This window comes from Lithobates pipiens, unplaced genomic scaffold (assembly GCF_037356315.1).
Source record: "Lithobates pipiens isolate NorthernLeopardFrog02 unplaced genomic scaffold, aLitPip1_a1.2 Scaffold_18, whole genome shotgun sequence".
NCBI lineage: Eukaryota > Metazoa > Chordata > Amphibia > Anura > Ranidae > Lithobates > Lithobates pipiens.
In genome coordinates, this window is record NW_027507758.1 from 444,797,946 (window position 1) to 444,818,124 (window position 20,179).

The 20,179-nt window shown below is 43.9% G+C and overlaps 1 protein-coding gene across 2 annotated transcripts in view; it reads left to right on the plus strand.

Annotated features, from left to right (window-relative positions):
* The window catches only part of ANKUB1 (ankyrin repeat and ubiquitin domain containing 1), a 79,170-nt gene that overhangs the window by 35,862 nt on the left and 23,129 nt on the right, over nt 1–20,179 (plus strand). Inside the window, exons 3-4 of one of the 2 annotated variants that reach the window (XM_077488194.1) lie at nt 4,807–5,023; nt 9,696–9,780. In XM_077488194.1, the coding sequence (XP_077344320.1) occupies nt 4,807–5,023; nt 9,696–9,780 (302 nt within the window). Of the gene's footprint in view, nt 1–4,806; nt 5,024–9,695; nt 9,811–20,179 lie in introns of both variants that reach the window. The other variant, XM_077488193.1, reaches the window with a different exon arrangement.

Below are 20,179 nucleotides of genomic sequence, written 5' to 3' on the forward strand. Positions count from 1 at the left end.
GAGTGGGGGCCGAGGGGATTCCGGTGATTCTGATTGCCCCAGATTGGCCTCGACTTGGTACGTTGACTTGGTGTGAATGGTGACGGATGTTCCTTGGTGGCTGCCGATGCGGGAGGACCTGCTGTCGCAAGGTCCGATACTTCATCCTGCTTTACCGTCGCTGGTCTTAACGGCATGCCTGTTGAAAGCCAAGTGCTGAGGGACTGAGGACTGTCGACTTTGGTGATTTCCACTATGCTGAGGGCACGGAAGTCTTCTTCCCAGAAGATTTATCATTGCACCTGCTGTTTTTGCAGTGAGGAGAGGATCAGAAACTTGCATTAAGCACCATTAGGGGCAGGTGTCAGCTTTGGCTGTCTTTTTTTCAGCCACCGTTGGCAACTCACTCATTGGTGTATATGTTTGTTCAGGGGGCTCAACATGTGGCTCCTCCGGTACTACCGCCACTGCCCCCGTGGGATTTGAATCTGGTGCTCTCGGTGCTTCAGAAACTGCTGTTTGAAAACATTAGGGAGATCCCCTTATTGACACTCTCTCAGAAAGTAGTCTTTCTAGTGGCTATTACATCTGCAAGGAGGGTTTCTGAGTTGGCGGCCTTGTCATGCAAGTCTCCCTACTTGGTACTTCACAAGGATAAGGCGGTGCTGTGTCCGCAGCCTTCTTTTCTTCCGGAGGTTGTTTCGGCTTTTCATCCAATTGAGGACATTGTGCTCCCGTCTTTATTTCCTCGGCCGTCGCATCCCAAGGAGGTTACTTTACATTCTTTGGATGTGGTCCAGGCTCTGCGGGTGTATCTGTCTGCTACGGCTCCTTTCTGGAGTGTCCATTACCCAGGTGTGTAAGGCGGCAACCTGGTGATCCGTTCACACTTTTACCAAATTTTACAAGGTTGTTGTGGGCACATCTTCGAATGCGTGCTTCGGTCGCAAGGTTTTGCAGGCGGCTGTTTGAGGTTGTGACTCCCCTGAGGAGGAGTTCTTTTTGTTATGGGTGGAGTTTATTTTCTTTCTGTTCCCACCCCTAGTTTTTGACACTGCATGGGGACGTCCCTGTGGTCAAGATATAAGTACTGTGTCCATCAATGAATGAAAGAGAAAATAGGATTTTTGAACTCACCGTAAAATCCTTTTCTCTGATGTTCATTGACGGACACAGCACCCACCCCTCTTATTTATGTTTGTACTGCTTTTTGATGAACTGAGCTGCTGGAAGCAGAGTGAGGGGTTATAACCGGTAGGACTGCCCCAGGGAGGTGCTATGTTGTTTTTTATGTGTTCTGCCTAGTCCTCTCCTGAAGGTGGCGAGATAACCCTAAGGTCAAGATTTAAGTGCTGTGTCCGTTAATGAACATCAGAGAAAAGGATTTTACGGTGAGTACAAAAATCCTATTTTTATGTTTAACCACTTCCCGCTCAGCCTATAGTAGAATGATTCAGTTATCCTGACTGGGCGTCATATGACACATCACAGCTGATCACAGTGTGAACTAGAAGTGCCGGTAAACGGCTTTACTCAGTTCATGCTGACAGGGAAAGCCGAGCAGCGGCTCTCCCTGTCGGGGGGGGGGGGGGGGGGTCTGTACTGATTATCAGCACAGCCCCATTAGATGTGCCACCAACAATGCAAATCAGTGCCCATCAGCTGCCAGTCAGTCATCAGTGCTGCCCATCAGTGCCATCTATTAGTGTCTATTAGTGCCACCTGTCAGTGCCAATTAGGGCTGCCTATCAGTGCCAATCAGTGCCACCTGTCAGTGCCCATCAGTTCTGCCCGTCGGTGCCCATCAGTGCCACCAATCAGTGCCCATCAGTGCTGCATATCAGTGCCGCCTATCAGTGCCCATCAATTCTACATATCAGAGCCTCCTCATCAGTGCCCATCAGTGCCAACTCATCATTTTAAGAAAAAAATTTCAGTCTATTTTCATTTGTTTAGCAAAAAATAAAAACCGCAGTGGTGATCAAATACCACCAAAAGAAAGCTCAATTTGTGATAAGAAAATGATAAAAGTTACGTTTGGGTACAGTGTTGTAATACTGAGCAACTGTCATTCACAGCTCTGAAAGCTGAAAATTGTCTTGGGCAGGAAGGGGGGAATCTGTGGTTAGTCATATTGCGCAAAAGACATGACAAGTGTAGCACCCAAGTGTGGATTTTTCTAGCAGAGTAGGAAAATTTAGGTGGGTTTAGCTGTTGGCTAGGCCCATTTCTCTTCTTTCTGGGCTGGGGGTGGCTCAGGGCAGGGCTGGTAGACTCATAGGTAGCATTACTATCACCTCCCTCTTCTTTCTAGATGGTGCTAGAAAGATAGGAGGAGAGGAGAGGTGGAGCTGCCTGGGGTATTTTGAAGAGCCTTGACCAATCCCCAACTTGGATTGGCAGAGGGCAGGCCTTCTTAAATAGACAGGGTCAGCCCAGCTGGGAGGAGTTGTCGGGTGGAAGAGCTGAAGTGAGAGAGTGTGGAGGCTTTTGGGGCCTACAGGGAGTTCCCCAGTGTGGGGAGGGGGTTACTTTGGGCTGGGGCTCGTATTCACCCAGGAGTAGAGAAGAAATCCTGGAGGAGAGGCACATGAGAGAGCAAGGAGAGAACAGTGGGAGAAAACACTGCTATGAGACTCCAGGGAGGACAACTGGTCACACCCAGGAGGGCTAGTGAGTAAAGAACAGTCGGGAGGACTGGGGAGGCATGCCTGAGAGAACTGGGAGTTTGCAGTTTGAGATGGAGTGCTGGAGGATGGAAGGAAAAAAGGTCTTAGGAACCTTTCACATGGAAGTTTTTTGTTTTTTTTAGGCGGCCCTGAACGGACACACCATTGCAGGTCTATGGAGCGACGGATGTCAGCGGTGACCATGTCTGCTGACATCCGATCCGCTAAAATCAGATGTATGGCAATACGTTTGCATCCATCCTGGCGGATCAGATTGGATCGGTTGAGATCTGATGAAAACGGACATGCTGTTTTGGATTGGTGAACGGACTTTTGAATTGGTGAAGTGGCTCCCCCTTTGGTGTTCCCATTCACCAAAATTATTGGATTCTCTGCTTCGCAGTCTGGGATCAAAAAGGCATTGATCAAATGATCTGGGGATATGCTGGATGGTTCCTCAGTAAAATCTTGCAGGAAGACCTTTTAAGACAGGAAGAATATAACACACTCCATAAATGGGGAATTTGGCATCAATTATCAAGTGCATTCAATGTGAAACTTATAAGATTTTTGGCAAAAACAGGCATCAGTAAGAAAATCATCCGAGTTTACCGCTGAATGGTGTGCGTTCCACGGAGATGGAAATTTGCGTCAATGGTTTAACACGAACCGGAAGTACGTTGACGCGTTTTGCCCCTCCTCCAGGGCGTCATCAAGGACATGCCTTACTACTGACCTCTGAACTCTGCCTAATTACTACTGACCCTTGAATTCTGCCTCACTTACTACTGAATGCTAAACTCTACCTAACTTACTACTGACCTTTGAAGTCTGCATCACCTACTACTGACCCCCGAACGCAGTGTCACTACTGACCTCTGAACTCAGTGTCACTTACTACTGACCTCAGAACTCAGTGTCACTACTGACCTCTGAACTCAGTGTCACCTACTACTGATCTCTGAACTCAGCAGCACTTACTACTGACCTCTGAACTGTGCCTCACTTACCACAGAGTTCAGGGGTCAAAAGTAAATGACGCAGAGCTCAAAGGTCAGTAGTGACATAGAATACAATGTGCAGAGGTCAATGACCCTCTGTTGCATAGTACTGTCAAACAACTGCCCCCCTGCACAGTTTACCTCTGTTTCTCTCCCTGGACTCTTGACAGTACTTACTGTACTGCAGTTCTGACTCTTCTCCTTTTCTGTGGACTAGTAGGTGGGCTAAATCTCAGACAATCACAGGCCTGCTACAGGAACCAGACTGCTCCCCACTCCCAGGCAGACCTTTAGCACTTGCTCCCTCTCTGACATAAACAAACAGTGTTTGTGCTGCAGCCCCCTGTGACAAGTGCAGCTGCAACAGAAACAGAGAGGGGGGAATTAAATGGTGTTTCCCCACAGTTGTGCAATGTGTCATTCCCTTTGGGGCCCATGTGCACTGTTTGTCGCACATAGAAGCTATCGGACTGTATCCCATATGTTTCTCATGCTTTGTCTAGTTCACAAATACAGTGTATACAGCAATTTACAAAATCACTATTTCACAGTAAGCGCAAAGTTTGTGATGGAAGGCTAATACATGACATATTAACAAGAAGTTATGGAACTCCCTACCTGCGAGAGATTTTAGTCTAAATGTAGTAGCAGACAGACACATCAGGAAAGGTAAAATGCAACTCTAATAAAAATACATCTCAGGTAATTTGGCCTTTCAAATTTTCAATAAGAGCATATTCCGGGGATAATAGTACAGAGCGAGAAAGAGTTTAAGTGGGACACAACCACGGCTCTGAAAGCTGTCGATGAAAGGCAGGCTAGGAAATGAACATTTAAACCAAATTGGCTACTATTAGTAATATTAGCATTTCTTTTTTGTTCCAGATAGGCACACTATGCAGGCCCATCTTATCCCCATATATACATAAAATTCAGCAATTATTCATGTGGATATGCATATCCAAAAAATGATCAAGCTGGACCAAACACTGGACCAAACACTGGACCAAACACTGGACCAAACACTAAACCAAACACTGGCCCATATCATCACATTTTTAACTACTTCTTTTTGCCATTTGTGTTAATTGCAAGCAACATGATTAAAGCTACTCAAATTAGACTTTACAAATGTATATATCTTGTTATGATTCCAGGAAGAAGAAAAGCCGGCTCTCTATGTACATAATGCAGTGACACAAGAAAAGGTCCCGATAATGGGAAATGTTCATCTTCTTTCTGAAACGGTTTCACAGCTGAAGTCCCTAGTGTCTGTGACATGTGGATTCCCAGTCAGTGTTTTCTGCTTGAGGACATTAGAAGGCAAAGAAATGTATGACTGTAACACCCTGAGCAATTACAAGCTGGAAATAGGTAAATTAACCACATCAAGACAATGTGCCTCATGGTTACAAGGTGGTCAATTATGCTTAATGAAGCCAGTCAAGTTTCCCTTACTCTCCTACAACTACTTTTATTTGTGATCTCTGAAAATTGGCTTAGTTGTCTGGTGCTAGAAATATCAGAACACAAATGCTGCATCACTATAACTAGCACTTGTGTTATACAGTACTCTTATCACACACTTGATACTTCCTCCAGCTCCATGACTGAAAGCCCATACCTTGGTACTAACCTGGGGCTGGAGAAATAATCTGTGTATTGCGTCTGCTGATTGCCCAAATACAAAAAAAAAATCAATGCACATTTGTCTTTTAATATGAGGGCATTTATTACTTAAATAATGGAATATGTCTTTAAAACAAAACTCTAGGCCAGTGGTCTCCAAACTGCAGCCCGGGGGCCAGCCTTTACCTGGCCTCTGGGGCCCTATTCCTCCCACTGATGTGAAGCACTGTTCCTCCCATTAACACCAATAGCAGGGTACTATTTCTCCCACTAATACCATACCTCCCAACTTTTTGAGATGGGAATGAGGGACACCTATCAGCAAAAGTATGCAGGCATAGGACACACCCCTGACCACAGAATTGTACAAAAAAAAAAACAAGATTGGTTAAACCCACAAGTGCCTTTTTTACCACTATTATTCCTTTATATTGGATTTTGGAATTTACAAATGCAGCAATTTAGAGATCAGATGAAAGGTTTAGTGCTGGAAAACACTTTTTGATAGATAAAAAGTGCATTTTATATACATATATATAGACCAAACCAAAATGAGGGACAAATGAGGACGAATGAGGGACAGAGGGACATTGCTCCAAATCAGGGACAGTTGGGAGGTATGCTAATACCAATGATGGCCACTATTCTTCCCACTGATACCAATGATGGGGCACTATTCCTCCCACTGATACCAATGAAGTGGCACTATTCCTTCCACTGATACCAAAGACGGGGCACTCTTCCTCCCACTGATACCAATGATGGGGCACTTTTACTCCCACTGATACCAATGATGGGGCACTATTCCTTTCACTGATACCAATGATGGGGCACTATTCCCCCCACTGATACCAAAGATGGGGCACTATTCCTCCCACTGATACCAACAATGGGGCACTATTCCTCCCAGGAATATCAATGATGGGGCACTATTCCTCCCATTGATACCAGTCATGGGGCACTATTCCTCCCACTGATACCAATGATGGTTCACTAGTTCTTCCACTGATACCAATAAAGGGGCACTAGTCTTCCCACTGATACCAACGATGGGGCACTATTCCTCCCACTGATACCAGCAATGGGGCACTATTCCTACCAGGATTACCAATGATGGGACACTATTCCCCCAGAAGTACCAAAGATGGGACACTTTCGATCCCAGGAATACCAATGATGGGGCCTAATTCCTACTCCATAGGTACTCTGTAATTGACCACCAAACCCAAGGCAATGTTTATTTTCACTGATACTGAGCCAGGGACATTTTTTACCCTTATTGGCCACAATCCGGCCCCTTAAAGTCTAAAGGACAGTAAACTGGCCCTTTGTTTGGAGACCCCTGCTCTAGGCAAACATAAAAGGCAAAATTTAATCATCAATACATCTTTAATATTAATCGCATGCCGACTGGCTCACGCCGATATACATCGGCAGAATGGCACTCCTGCTCAAACTTTTGTACCTGTACGTCAGTCTGCAAAAGCAGGATAGCGCACACGTGCACGCCCACGGGTCCTGCAGACTTGATCTCTGCCTGCGGTCCGTGATCTCAGCGAGGAGAAGCAAAATGAGCAAATGCCTAGGTAATCAAGGCATTTCTCTGTTCTGCCTAGTGACATGAAAGAGATCTTCTGTTCCCTGTCATCGGGAACAGTGATCTCTGTCTTGTCAGTGGTAGCTCATCCCCCCCTACGGTTAGAACACGCTGAGGTAACACACTTAACCCCTTGATCGCCCCCTAGTGTTAACCCCTTCCTTGCCATTGACATTTATACAGTAATCAGTGGCTATTTTTAGCTCTGATCGCTACATAAATGTCAATGGTCCTAAAATAGTGAAAAAAATGTGCCATCTGTCTGCCACAATGTCGTAGTCCTGATAAAAATTGCAGATCACCACCATTACAAATAAAAAAAAAATTATAATAAAAATGCCATAAATCTATCACGCTATAACTTTTGTGCAAACCAATCAATATACACTTATTGCAATTTTTTTACCAAAAATATGTAGAATAATACATATTGGCCTAAACTGAGGAAGAAATTCATTTTTTATATATATTTTTGGGGTATATTTATTATAGCAAAAAGTAAAAATATTGTTTTTTTTCAAAATTGTCGGTCTTTTTTTGTTTATAGCGCAAAAAATAAAAACTGACGAAGTGATCAAATACCAGCAAGAGAAAGCTCTATTTGTAGGACGTCAATTTTGTTTAGGTACATCGTCGCACGACCACGCAATTGTCAGTTAAAGCGACGCAGTGCTGTATTACAAAAACATTATTTGTTATTAAGGGGGTAAAATCTTCCGGGGATGAAGTGATTAAAATGCAAGCAGCACAAGTACTTGCATTTGTTGAAACCTGTTGAAGTTTGACCTCTTGCAGTCCCTGTACATTATGGCTACAACGTGAGAGGAAAAAGCAGTACAAAGGGCCAACCAACATGTACTGAAAAAAGCAAAGTGACAAAGAGATGAGCTCATCACTGTGCTGCTTTCCCTTTCACTGTCCAGTTATAGGCTGAGGAAGGTCTAGGACAATTTAGGAAGTAGTTTGAGTATTGCTGGCCATCAGGCTGGGGACACTGAAATTACTGAAGGTTCTGAATACAGGGAGGCTCTCTAGATTGTAGATAAATGTATATATAAAAAAAAACTTGGCCTTGTTATTTTATCTTGTATTGGGCTATTCATTTTTATCTTGTTATCTTTTGGGTGGAGTTCTGCTTTTAAAATTAATTTTTGCCACTAGATGAAGCTGACAATCATAGGAAGCATGAGTAATTGTGGTCTGTACTTAATTTGATATCATATGCATAAGCACAAAATGCAGGGGGAAGTAGTACTAAGCAAAAGTATAATATGGATGGATGTAAAATATTGCATGTGAAGGTTTGCTTTCTCACAGACAGCAGGTACAGCTCTTGGATACTTTTCCAGGAGCACAAGATACAGTTTTTTTTTTAAAATGGCCTGGATAAGATAATAAGATTTCATATCCCTTTCATGACTAAGCCTATTTTTGACATTTTGTGTTTACAATTTAATGTACAGGGATAGGGACAATTGTAGACACTCACTCAGGTTGAACTAGATGGACTGGTGTCTTTATTCAACCTTACTAACTATGAAACTATGAAAAGACCCCCGATCCCTCCTTTACACTTCAAAGTATTCAGATCGTCGTTTTCAGCGATTCTGAATAGTGTATATATTTTTAAATCCGGTGCCATTGGCAGCCGAGTAAACGGAAAGTGACGTCGCTTCCGTGTTTACCATTAGGAGACTGCTTACGGTTTCATTCCAGTCCCTCCCCAGCCGGAGGCATCACATTCTACATCGGTGCTCCCGATTGCACAGGAGCCCCGGTAAGAGCGGCGGGAAGGGGGGGGCATCCCCTTCCACTCCTCCGGCATAACAGCTGAGCTGCTAAGCTGTTCGCCCTGCTGTAAAAATCAGTACCGGGATGATGCCTGCAGGTGCGGGCATCATCTCGGTATAACCCCCCGAAGCCGAGTACGCACATCTGCGTACACTTGGCGGCAAGGATATTCTATAGGACAGTGATGGCGAACCTTGGCACCCCAGATGTTTTGGAACTACATTTCCCATGATGCTCTGACACTCTGTAGTGTACTGGAGCATCATGGGAAATGTAGTTCCAAAACATCTGGGGTGCCAAGGTTCGCCATCACTGCTATAGGACATATAGCCAAAAAGATTCAGTGACCCAAAGACGCTTTGGATCCCAAAGTTAATGTTCTATTTCTTCTTCCCTAACATAATCCCCTTCCACATTGACCATCAATACACCAATATACACTTGTCACATATCTCCTTCAGAGGCGTAAACTTGTGTCCTCAAAAATGCCATAATTTGTCCTTGAATATGCACATTTGGATGTGAAAAGGCATTCATTTCTAAACTTGGATAGTTTGCACAAATTTCCAAAAGTGTAAATTTGTATTTTTTAAACTCTTGGCGGGTCTGTAGTGGCTAAAAACTGTAGGTGCAATAGGGTCTAAAGTTGATATAAAATCTAAAACCTTTTTTTGGCACCTGTGACTCAATAGGGAGATATTCCCTTTCCTTCCCAACTTTTTTCCCCTAAGTGTAGGAAACAAATTCTAGACCTCTAGTGGTTATTTATTATAATTACATGTACTCCAGCTCTACTATTGGACTTTTAGCTGCACACACATTTTATAAAAAAACAAACAAACAAAACAGCAAGTAGAGTAGATCTATTTGTCGTATGTGTACATAAAACACCTCTGTATCTGAAACAGGTAGCACTCATATGCACAAGTGCTGGTTGCAGAAGCACATCCAGTTTACATCAGTGCACATGTCTAACTGAGCAGGTATTCTTGCAGCAATAAAAATTGGTCTGTTTTGCATTAATTTTAGGCTCTGCATTGAAACTGGATGTATGGGATGGCTGGAAGGAACTTTTGGCATCCTGTGTTCTGGGCCACAAGCAAAATGTTCAACGGTACTTATCGAAGAATGAAACCATCCTCAGGTATATGAACCATTTACTTTGAGTATTAGACATGTGCATTCGTTTTCGTCCGAATGCATTTTCGTCCGAATTTCAGCTATTTTCGTTTTCGTTTTGACAAGCGATAACGAAAGCACAAAATCCGAAAAACGAAAGATCCGACATAAATAAATGCTTTATTTTCGTTTTCATTGTTACAACAGTTCGATATATAGAATAGGAGATTCGACATGACTCTGACAATAACAATCTGTCTATAGAACCTGTGGTCGAATGTGCCTAACCTTACCTCTATTAGTCCAAGATTATATAGAGAAAATATTCGACAGAGAAAAAAGATTTGACAGAGAGAAAAGATTCTGCAAGTTACTGTCCTAAAAAGTGTTTGGGGACCCGGGTCCTGCCCCAGGGGACATGGATCAATGCAAAAAAAAGTTTTAAAAACGGCCGTTTTTTCGGGAGCAGTGATTTTAATAATGATTAAAGTGAAACAATAAAAGTGTAATATCCCTTTAAATTTCGTGGGGGGGGGGGGGTTGTCTATAGTATGCCTGTGAAGGGGCTCATGTTTCTGGTGCTTAGAACTGTCCCTGCACAAAGTGTCATTTATGCAGGAAAAAAAGTCCTTTAAAGTCACTCGCAGCTATTATGAATTGTCAGCTCCCGTAATACAGAGAACACTCATTGAAAGTCATTGATAAAAAAATAAATTAATTAATTAAAAAAAAAGCGTGGGGGTCCCCCAAATTCAATTACCAGGCCCTTCAGGTCTGGTATGGATATTAAGGGGAACCCTGCCTCAAATTTAAGAAAAAATTTGACGTGGGGTTCCCCCTAAATATCCATAACCAGACCCTTCAGGTCTGGTATGGATATTAAGGGGAACCCCGCGTCAAATTTAAAAAAAAATTGACGTGGGGTTCCCCCTAAAAATCCATACCAGACCCTTTATCCGAGCACGCAACCTGGCAGGCCCCCCCTCCCTCCTGAACCGTACCAGGCCACATGCCCTCAACATTGGGAGGATGCTTTGGGGGTCTGTGACCCCTCAAAGCACCTTGTCCCCATGTTGATGAGGACAAGGGCCTCATCCCCACAACCGTGGCCGGTGGTTGTGGAGGTCTGTGAGCGGGGGGCTTATCAGAATCTGGAAGCCCCCTTTAACAAGGGGACCCCCAGATCCCGGCCCCCCCCTGTTTGAAATGGTAAGGGGGTACAAAAGTACCCCTACCATTTCACAAAGAAAGTGTAAAAAATGGTTAAATAAAACAAACACACTTTTGAAAAATTCCTTTATTAAAAATAAAAAAATAAAAAAAAGATTCCAGCGGCGGTAATCCACTCTTGCTATCCAGCAACGGACGGTCATCTCTCCAGCGATGGCTCATCTCATCCAGCGCAGCGAATACATCCTTCTTCTGTCTCCATGGAGGAGACACTGCAGGGATTCCGGCGGCCTGACGTTTCTTATATACGGAGGGCGGGGCCACCCATCACCTGACCCCGCCCCCCTCTGACGCAAGGGGAAACCCGGGGTTCCCTGTGACGTATGGGTGACCCCGCACCCCTCTGATGTAACACAGGCAGGTTTCCGTTACATCAGAGGGGGGCGGGGTCACCCATACGTCACGGGGAACCCCGGGTTTCCCCTTGCGTCAGAAGGGGGGCGGGGTCAGGTGACGGGTGGTCCTGCCCACCGTATATAAGAAACGTCAGGCCGCTGGAATCCTTCCAGTGTCTCCTCCACGGAGACAGAAGAAGGATGGATTTGCTGCGCTGGATTAGAAGAGACATCGCTGGAGAGATGACCGTCCGTCACTGGATAGCAAGAGTGGATTACCGCCGCTGGAATCTTTTTTTTATTTTAATAAAGGAATTTTTCAAAAGTGTGTTTGTTTTATTTAACCATTTTTTACACTTTCTTTGTGAAATGATAGGGGTACTTTTGTACCCCCTTACCATTTCAAACAGGGGGGGGGCGGGATCTGGGGGTCCCCTTGTTAAAGGGGGCTTCCAGATTCTGATAAGCCCCCCGCCCGCAGACCTCCACAACCACCGGCCACGGTTGTGGGGATGAGGCCCTTGTCCTCATCAACATGGGGACAAGGTGCTTTGAGGGGTCACAGACCCCCAAAGCATCCTCCCAATGTTGAGGGCATGTGGCCTGGTACGGTTCAGGAGGGAGGGGGGGCCGCTCTCTCGTCCCCCCCTCTTTTCCTGCGGCCTGCCAGGTTGCGTGCTCGGATAAAGGGTCTGGTATGGATTTTTAGGGGGAACCCCACGTCAATTTTTTTTTAAATTTGACGCGGGGTTCCCCTTAATATCCATACCAGACCTGAAGGGCCTGGTAATTGAATTTGGGGGACCCCCACGCTTTTTTTAAAATTAATTAATTTATTTTTTTATCAATGACTTTCAATGAGTGTTCTCTGTATTACGGGAGCCGACAATTCATAATAGCTGCGAGTGATTTTAAAGGACTTTTTTTCCTGCATAAATGACACTTTGTGCAGGGACAGTTCTAAGCACCAGAAACATGAGCCCCTTCACAGGCATACTATAGACAACCCCCCCTACGAAATTTAAAGGGATATTACACTTTTATTGTTTCACTTTAATCATTATTAAAATCACTGCTCCTGAAAAAACGGCCGTTTTTAAAACTTTTTTTTGCATTGATACATGTCCCCTGGGGCAGGACCCGGGTCCCCAAACACTTTTTAGGACAGTAACTTGCAAATTAGCCTTTAAAATTAGCACTTTAGATTTTGAACGTTGGAGTCCCATAGACTTTAATAGGGTTCTAAAGTATGCTATATACTAGCTCCGTCGAATCTTCTTTATACATTCGACAGACACCATAAGCCTTCAAAGACAGATTCGACTGTAATTCATGTGGATTTTCGGACGAATGCAATTTTTGAACGAAAAACGAAATAAATAAAAACGAATTTCTGGAGTAACTAAATAAATTAAGTTTTCGGACGAAAACGAAATTCCGAAACGAAATATTTTACTCTGCACATGTCTATTGAGTATCATTAAGGCTTGATTTCCATTGCTATAGTCTTTGAGCACACAAGCTTTGGCGCTCAACGCACCCCTACTCTGCTAGGATTGCCAACAGTGCAAAGAATATTTTCCTATTTTACTGGTCCTAACATGGCCTTGAATATAGTCACAAAAAGTAAATGGTTTTGGAAGAAATTACTGTATTTCTTTTCTCGTAGATCTGGCCTTAGGGTTCATTGATAGCAACTTCAATTATATTTGTTATGCAGACTAAAGCCCCATACACACTATCACATTTTCTGCTGATTTTTATCTTCAGAGTTACCAAAAGCATGTAGTGCAAGGGCCTGACTGATTTTTCTTTTTTTTAAAGATATTTTTATTAGTTTTATGACAAACAGACCAACCAAAAGAAAACAAAACAATATGCTTTACAAAAACAAGAACAAAACTTGGCAATCATAGGTACACAGCATCAAATACTAGGCTTGTGCATTTGGGAGACTTATGTTAATACACGGTTTAAGAATCCTACATTCGAATGTAGAATACAATCAAGGTGTCAGTTACATAGCACCAGTAAAATTCTATATATATCGTTTATAGAGTGGCATGACCTACAGGCAACCTGCAATCTATTTCTATTGTGAGGGGAGGGTCAGGGGGCTAGAAAGCCACCTGTCCCATATTTTGTGGAATGTTTTGCTTTGTTTCCAAAGTTCAAAGGTAAGTTCGTAGCCTTTTGGCAGCCGTTGATATTTGCAGGTCACCAAAGATGCCCAGCAGACAATTCTTTGGGTGAATAATGTTAGGGAGGCCTAGGGCTGTAGAGATAAAGGAGCCCACCTCTGCCCAGAGGTCCTGAACCATTGGGCATGCCCAAAAACAGTGTAGGAAGTCAGCTTCTTGGCCGCAGCTGCGGAAACATTCAGCTGTGGGTGACAAACCCATATTTTTCAAACTGGTTGGGTTGAGGTGAGATTGATGGAAATTTTTTACCTGTATGATGCTGTCTCTTGATGAAATAACTGATGTTTTTCACATATCACTAAACTCTGTCCAGTCCTCCTCTGCAAGGAGATGCCCATAGAGATCCATTTTTACTGGGCCCTACTAAATCTGGGGTTAAAGTCAGTCATTAGGGCAGAGTAATAAGTAGATATAGGTTTAGTAGGGTCAGGTTGTCTCAACAGTTTCTCTAGTGGTGGTAGGTTAGTTGGGTCATCTAAGGAGCCGAACTGTGCTCTGATAGCATGTCTGAGCTGATAGCAGTAAAACAGGTATGAGTGCAGCAAGTCAAAGTCATGTCTGAGCTGATGGAAGGATTTAAAGCCTTGGGCAGTGTATAGGTGACAAAGGTATTTAATCCCTTTTGGAGTACCAGCGTTTAGGGTCAGGTAAAGAGTAAAGTTCCTGCAAGGTGGGATTGAACCATAGAGGGTTATTCGGGGATACCGACCATGTGTGCCCTGTTATTTTGGTGGTGATGTATTTGAACAATGAAAGGGATGTGGCCAGCATCGTGTGGGACTTTGCCCCTATAAACAATATTGTGAAGGGTTTCCATATAGGACGCAATGGTCACCTCAGTGATAATACATACATTTACTGCTATTGGGTGTAGCCAGTCATGGATATGCACCAGTTGAGATGCTAGGTAATATAAAAAGAAGTTTGGGAATGTCAATCCTGCCAGCTGTGTTGGTAACCTTGGTGCCTCAAGCGCCAATCTGGGGGATCTGCCATTCCACAGGAATGTTGTACAGATTGTGTCTATACATTTGAAAATAGATTTAGGTATTTTGCATGGGGAGTTGGCCAGAATGTATAGCAGTCTTGGTAAATAGATAATTTTGAGGGTATTTGCCCTCCCCATGAAATCCAGGGGTAGGTCCATCCACTGTTTAGTTTGCTCCTTTAAACGAGTTAGTAGTGGGTCTAAGTTATTGACAATGTAAGTGGACAGAGGTGTCTGCACCAGAATCCCTAGATACCTAAAGGAGGACACCACCTACAGATTAGAGTCAGGGTGAATATGAGAAATTGTGTCTAGGTCAAAGGGGAACAGGCTGGATTTGTCCCAATTCACCCTGAGTCTGGAGTAGTCTCCAAATGTATTGATCTCAGATAACAATGTTTGGAGTGTCCCCATGTTGATGGGGACAAGGGCCTCATCCCCACAACCCTTGCCCGGTGGTTGTGGGGGTCTGTGGGAGGGGGGCTTAGCGGATCTGGAAGCCCCCTTTAACAAGGAGACCCCCAGATCCCGGCCTCCCCCTGTGTGAAATTGTAACGGGGTACAAATGTACCCCTACCATTTCACAAAAAAAGTGTGAAAATTGTAAAAATGACATGACACTGCTTGGGACAAGCCCTTTATTAAAAAATAGAAAAATAAAAATGTCTTCTTTTTCTTTTGCTCCGCCGATGGAACGTAAAAAAATAAAAAACGTGACCGACCCGCCTACATGGGACAGTTGACAGTTCTTTTATAATTGATGGCGGGGCCACACCGTGATGTTTCCGGGTGACCCCGCCCCCTCTGACACGCGGGGACTTCCCAATGGCACGGTGTGGCCCCGCCCTCAGTTATAAAAGAAGTGTCAAAGCGAAGACGTGTCATACGGCGGGTGTTTCCGATGGAGGCGAGTCGGTTGCCGTTTTTTGTTTTTTTCTTTTCTTTTTCGGTCCGTCAGCGGAGCAAGAGAAGAAAGAAGAAGACTTTGTGGGCCTTTTTTATTTTTTTTATTTTTTAATAGAGGACTTGTATAATAGAGGACACCAAATTCTGGCATCTCCAGTTTTAGTAAATCTCCCCTACTGTGTTCTTTAATCACATGGATGCATGTAATCGACATTGTTCTTTGTTTAATCTCTTCACTGGTACTTAGTAAATAGAAGGTCCTGAGGCCATGACAAACAATACAAACCAAACTGCTGATATTGATATGTACATACATATATTTTTAGGGTGCAACTGTTATCCCTTATTTAGAACACAGTAGGGGTAGTTATTAAAGTAGTTGTAAACCCTTACAAACCAGTTTGACCTACAGGTAAGCCTAGATTAAGGCTTACCTGTAGGTCCAAGAAATATCTCCTAAACCTACACGGTTTAGGAGATATTTACTAAAAGAGAGTCACAGCTGTCTACGGAGCATGCGCCGTAGACAGCGGTGCGCAGGCGCACTATTGCCGTTAGCAGCATGCCACTGCTAACGGCGATATGCCGTTAATGGCGGCTCCCGTGCGCATGCGCAGGAGTGACGTCATCACTGCTCCGGCGCTGTGAGTGGCCGGAGCAGCGATACCTGGAAGAAGATGGACGCTCCGGACTACAGGGGACAGCGGTGACATCACTGGCTCCTGTGTCAGGTAAGTGACACATAAAGGGCTACTATGTGATGCATAGTAGCCCATTATGCTTTACCTTTGCATGGAGACAAAGCGGAAGTATACCCATCAGGGTTTACTTCCTCCTTAAGAGCAGTGATTTGCAATGGCACACTGTAAGTCCTTTATCTGATTTCATTCCATGATTTCATTACACAGTAAAGAGAATTTCTGCATGTTATAAGTATTTGCACCTAACAGATTTTAGACGGGGGACGGGGAAGCTGCCTGCCGTGTTCTTACCAACTAATGAGCCCTGCTGACAGCTGAAAGTAAAAAAAAAAATTGCCGGCAAAAAAAAGAAAAAACCTGTGTGGGGTCTCCCACCTCAGTCCACACCACACCATGTTGATGGGGACAAGGGCCTCTTCCCAACAACCCTGCTCAGCCTGAAGAAGGCTGACCAATGAATGCCTGCTCTGCCAGGTGTCAGTTTTTAAATAGGTAAAGGAGGGGGCCACCTGGTGAGGTCACCGACTGATGCATGCTGGGTCGGTGACATCACAAGGGGCGGGGTTGTGGGGAAGAGCCCCCCACTTTGGCATAGTTCGGGGGGGGGGGGGGGCGATTGCTCACCCCCCCTTTCCTGGCCTGCCAGGCTGCATGCTCTGATAAGGCGCTATGGATTTTTTTTTATTTTGGCGTTGGGGTCCCCTGAAAATCCATACCAGACCTAATGGGCCTGGTATGGACTTTTTTCTTTTTTTTTAATGACGGAAATAGCTTGCAGCCATGAAGTCCATTTAAATGTCATTTTTTTCTTTAGAAATGTCAGTTTTGCTGCAGGTTCTATAGATGGTACTGATGTGCCACTTTACAGGCAGACTAAGGGGACCCCCAGGCACTCTATTTAAAATAATTTTTCATTTTTATTGTTTCACTTTAAACATCATTAAAATCTCTGCTCTTTTAAGAACAAATCATTTAAAAAAAAAAATTCCATTGATGCATGTCCTCCAGAGCAGTACCCAGGCCCCCCATACCCTTTTCGTGGCCTGTAACTTGCATATAAGCCTTCAAAAAGGGGACTTTTGATTTTTCATGTTCGGGTCCCATAGACTTTAAGGCCCCTTTCACACAGGCGGATAGAATTCTGCTTTTAGCTGCGGACAGACAGATCAAGTTATCTACCGCAGCTAAACTCACACAATGCTTTCCTATGGCCCCATTCACACACTGCATTTAGCAACAGTATCTTTGCATGCGGTTTTGTGCAGATAGAAAAAATAAAGTTGACTGCGTCCAGGAACGATTTAGCGCAGCTATATGCATGTAATCACAGTGTACTATTTCTCCTGCAGATAGCAGCGGCAACAAGGAAAGAACCAGGAAGGACATCAGAAATGGCAAGAATGTTCCAAACGCAGCTAAACGCAGCCGCATGTAAACGCAGTTAATCGCAAAGTACAACTGCAATTGAACACTGTGCCAGGAAACTTTGAATTTCAAAATAACAAAACATGCTTTTAACAGTGGCAGAACAGCCGCCCGTGTGAAAGGGGCCTAAGACCCCTTTCACACTAGGGTGCTTTGCAGGCGCTACAATGCTAAAAATAGCGCCTGCAAAGCTCCATGAAACAGCCGCTGCTTTGTCTCCCATGTGAAAAAAAAAGTCCTGCTAGCAGCATCTTTGGAGCGGTGAAGGAGCAGTGTGTATACCGCTCCTCCACCGCTCCTGCCCATTGAGGCCGCTTGTGCCCGGGACGATGTCAATAGACGTCATACCAGCAATGTGGGTCCGCGCTGTAGCCGTCATTTGGCTATAGCGCGGATATCTAGAGGTTAATCATCTCCAGTATCTTCAGGACAATCCACCAGCTTTAACTGAGACTCTACTCTAGTCCTGGCCTCCCACTCTTCAGAAGCAGCTTTAAGACCCATTCAATTGCAGGCTTTCTCAGGATGGCAAACCCAGGATCCATTTCCTGAAGGCCTCTTCAGGCAGACAGACTTTAAAGAGCAACTGTATAGCATGCACCTCTTCCAGGCCAGAGCCTGGGGGAAATAGGTTTCATCAGCTCACCCCAGATAATTCTCCCCTTACTCAGCATGCGCCACTTGCACAGGAAACTCCTAATGGTTGGCTGGGAAAGATATAAATATTCATAATGCAAACTTATTATGAATTCTTCTAATAGTGCCAAAGGTGCCACTGACACCTAGTGGCAGAAGGGAAACAAACTACAAATTAGCACTGTTTAAGCTGTGCTGACTAAATTTAATAGACACTCCTGCATTGTGCAGGATGGCTCCACTTGTATTGGCCTTTAACTAGTTACGGATCGCCCGCTGCAGTTGTACTGCGGAAGGCTGGCTCCCCTGCATGAATCACCATTATTGTATGTCAGGCGTACACAGCGATTTTTGCACAATGTCGCAGTCCCACTAAAAATTGCTGATCACCGCTATTACTAGTAAATAAAAAAAATAATAAAAATGCCATAAATATATCTCTTATTTTGTAGATGCAATAACTTTTGTGCAAACTAATCAATAGATGCTTATTGCGATTTTTTTTTTTTACCAAAAATAAGTAGAAGAATACATATTGGCCTAAACTGATGAAGAAATGTGTTTGTTTGTTTTTTTGGGCGGGGATAACTATAATAGCAAAAAGTTTAAAATATTGTTTTTTTTTGTTTGTTTTTCAGAAATTGTTGCTAATTTTTTTGTTTATAGAGCAAAAAAATAAAAACTGCAGAGATGATCAAATACCACCAAAAAAAAGCTCTATTAGTGGGAAAAAATGGACATTAATTTTGTTTGGGTACAACGTCGCATGACCATGCAATTGTCAGTTAAAGCGACGCAGTGCCGTATTGCAAAAAATGGCCTGGTTATTAAGGGAGCAATTCTTCGGTCCTTAAGTGGTTATGGAACAATTTAAATGATATGTAATTGTATGTAAGTTAGGTATAAACTCATTATTAGGACTGAAAACGTCCCTATTATTCCCTGCTTATACTCCAAGCCATTGTGACAACTAAATTTAAATGGACTGAGTCACGTATTTCTAACATAATCCAGGTACTCCAACAGTAAACTTTATTTTTATTGGCTCTGTTTCTACCCACCTTGGAATTTTTGGAAGTTTCTGCTAATTTGCAATGTTCCCACTCCTCCATTTGTGTTTTCCATAAAATAAAAATCTAAAGTAATGTGCAGGATCCTCTCATGGTGGCCATGGCAGGTATACAGACAGTTTACGTAACACAAATACAACTGCTGGATACCTAAGGCTGGCCATACATTATACAATTTTCCTTTAGATTTTTCAAAACTAAGGTTGCACCGATGCCCATACTAAGCATTTGCAGGAGTTTCAGTACTCGTGCAAATGCTCCGATACCTGAAACTGATACTTTCCGGTTAATTTCTTTGAGCTTTCAGCAGGATTCCCCCACTAACAGCTGAAATGTAAAAAAAAAAAAAGAAAGAAACTGGCAATTATCGGTTGTTGACGCATCCTTAACAACTGATGACTCATACAGCTGTCAGTGGGGTTCCCCTGTTGACAGCTGAAGTGTAAACAAAGTCCTGGCAAATGGAGCGGTCAAAAAAAGCAGCCCCGGCAATGTTTATCAACAACATTACTCAGTCACTAAAAAAGAAAGACAAAAAGAAACATTGTTTCTTCTTGTATCTATAGATGAGGGATGAACTTCGATCCGTAGATGAAGTCCATTTACCAACTTGCCGACCGCTGTCAGCATATATACATCGGCAGAATGGCATGGCTGGGCAAAGTAACGTACTGGTACGCTACTTTGAATTTCCCGCCGTGCGCACATGCATGCCGCGAGCTCCGTGGTCATGCCCGTGGGACCCGCCGATCACCGCTGGGATACCCGCGATTGTGTCACGGAGCTCATGAACGGGGAGATGCCAATGTAAACAGCATCTCCCCGTTCTACCTAATGACAGAACACTGATTGTCTGCTCCCTGTCATCGGGAGCAGCGAACAGTGTCCACGTCACACATAGC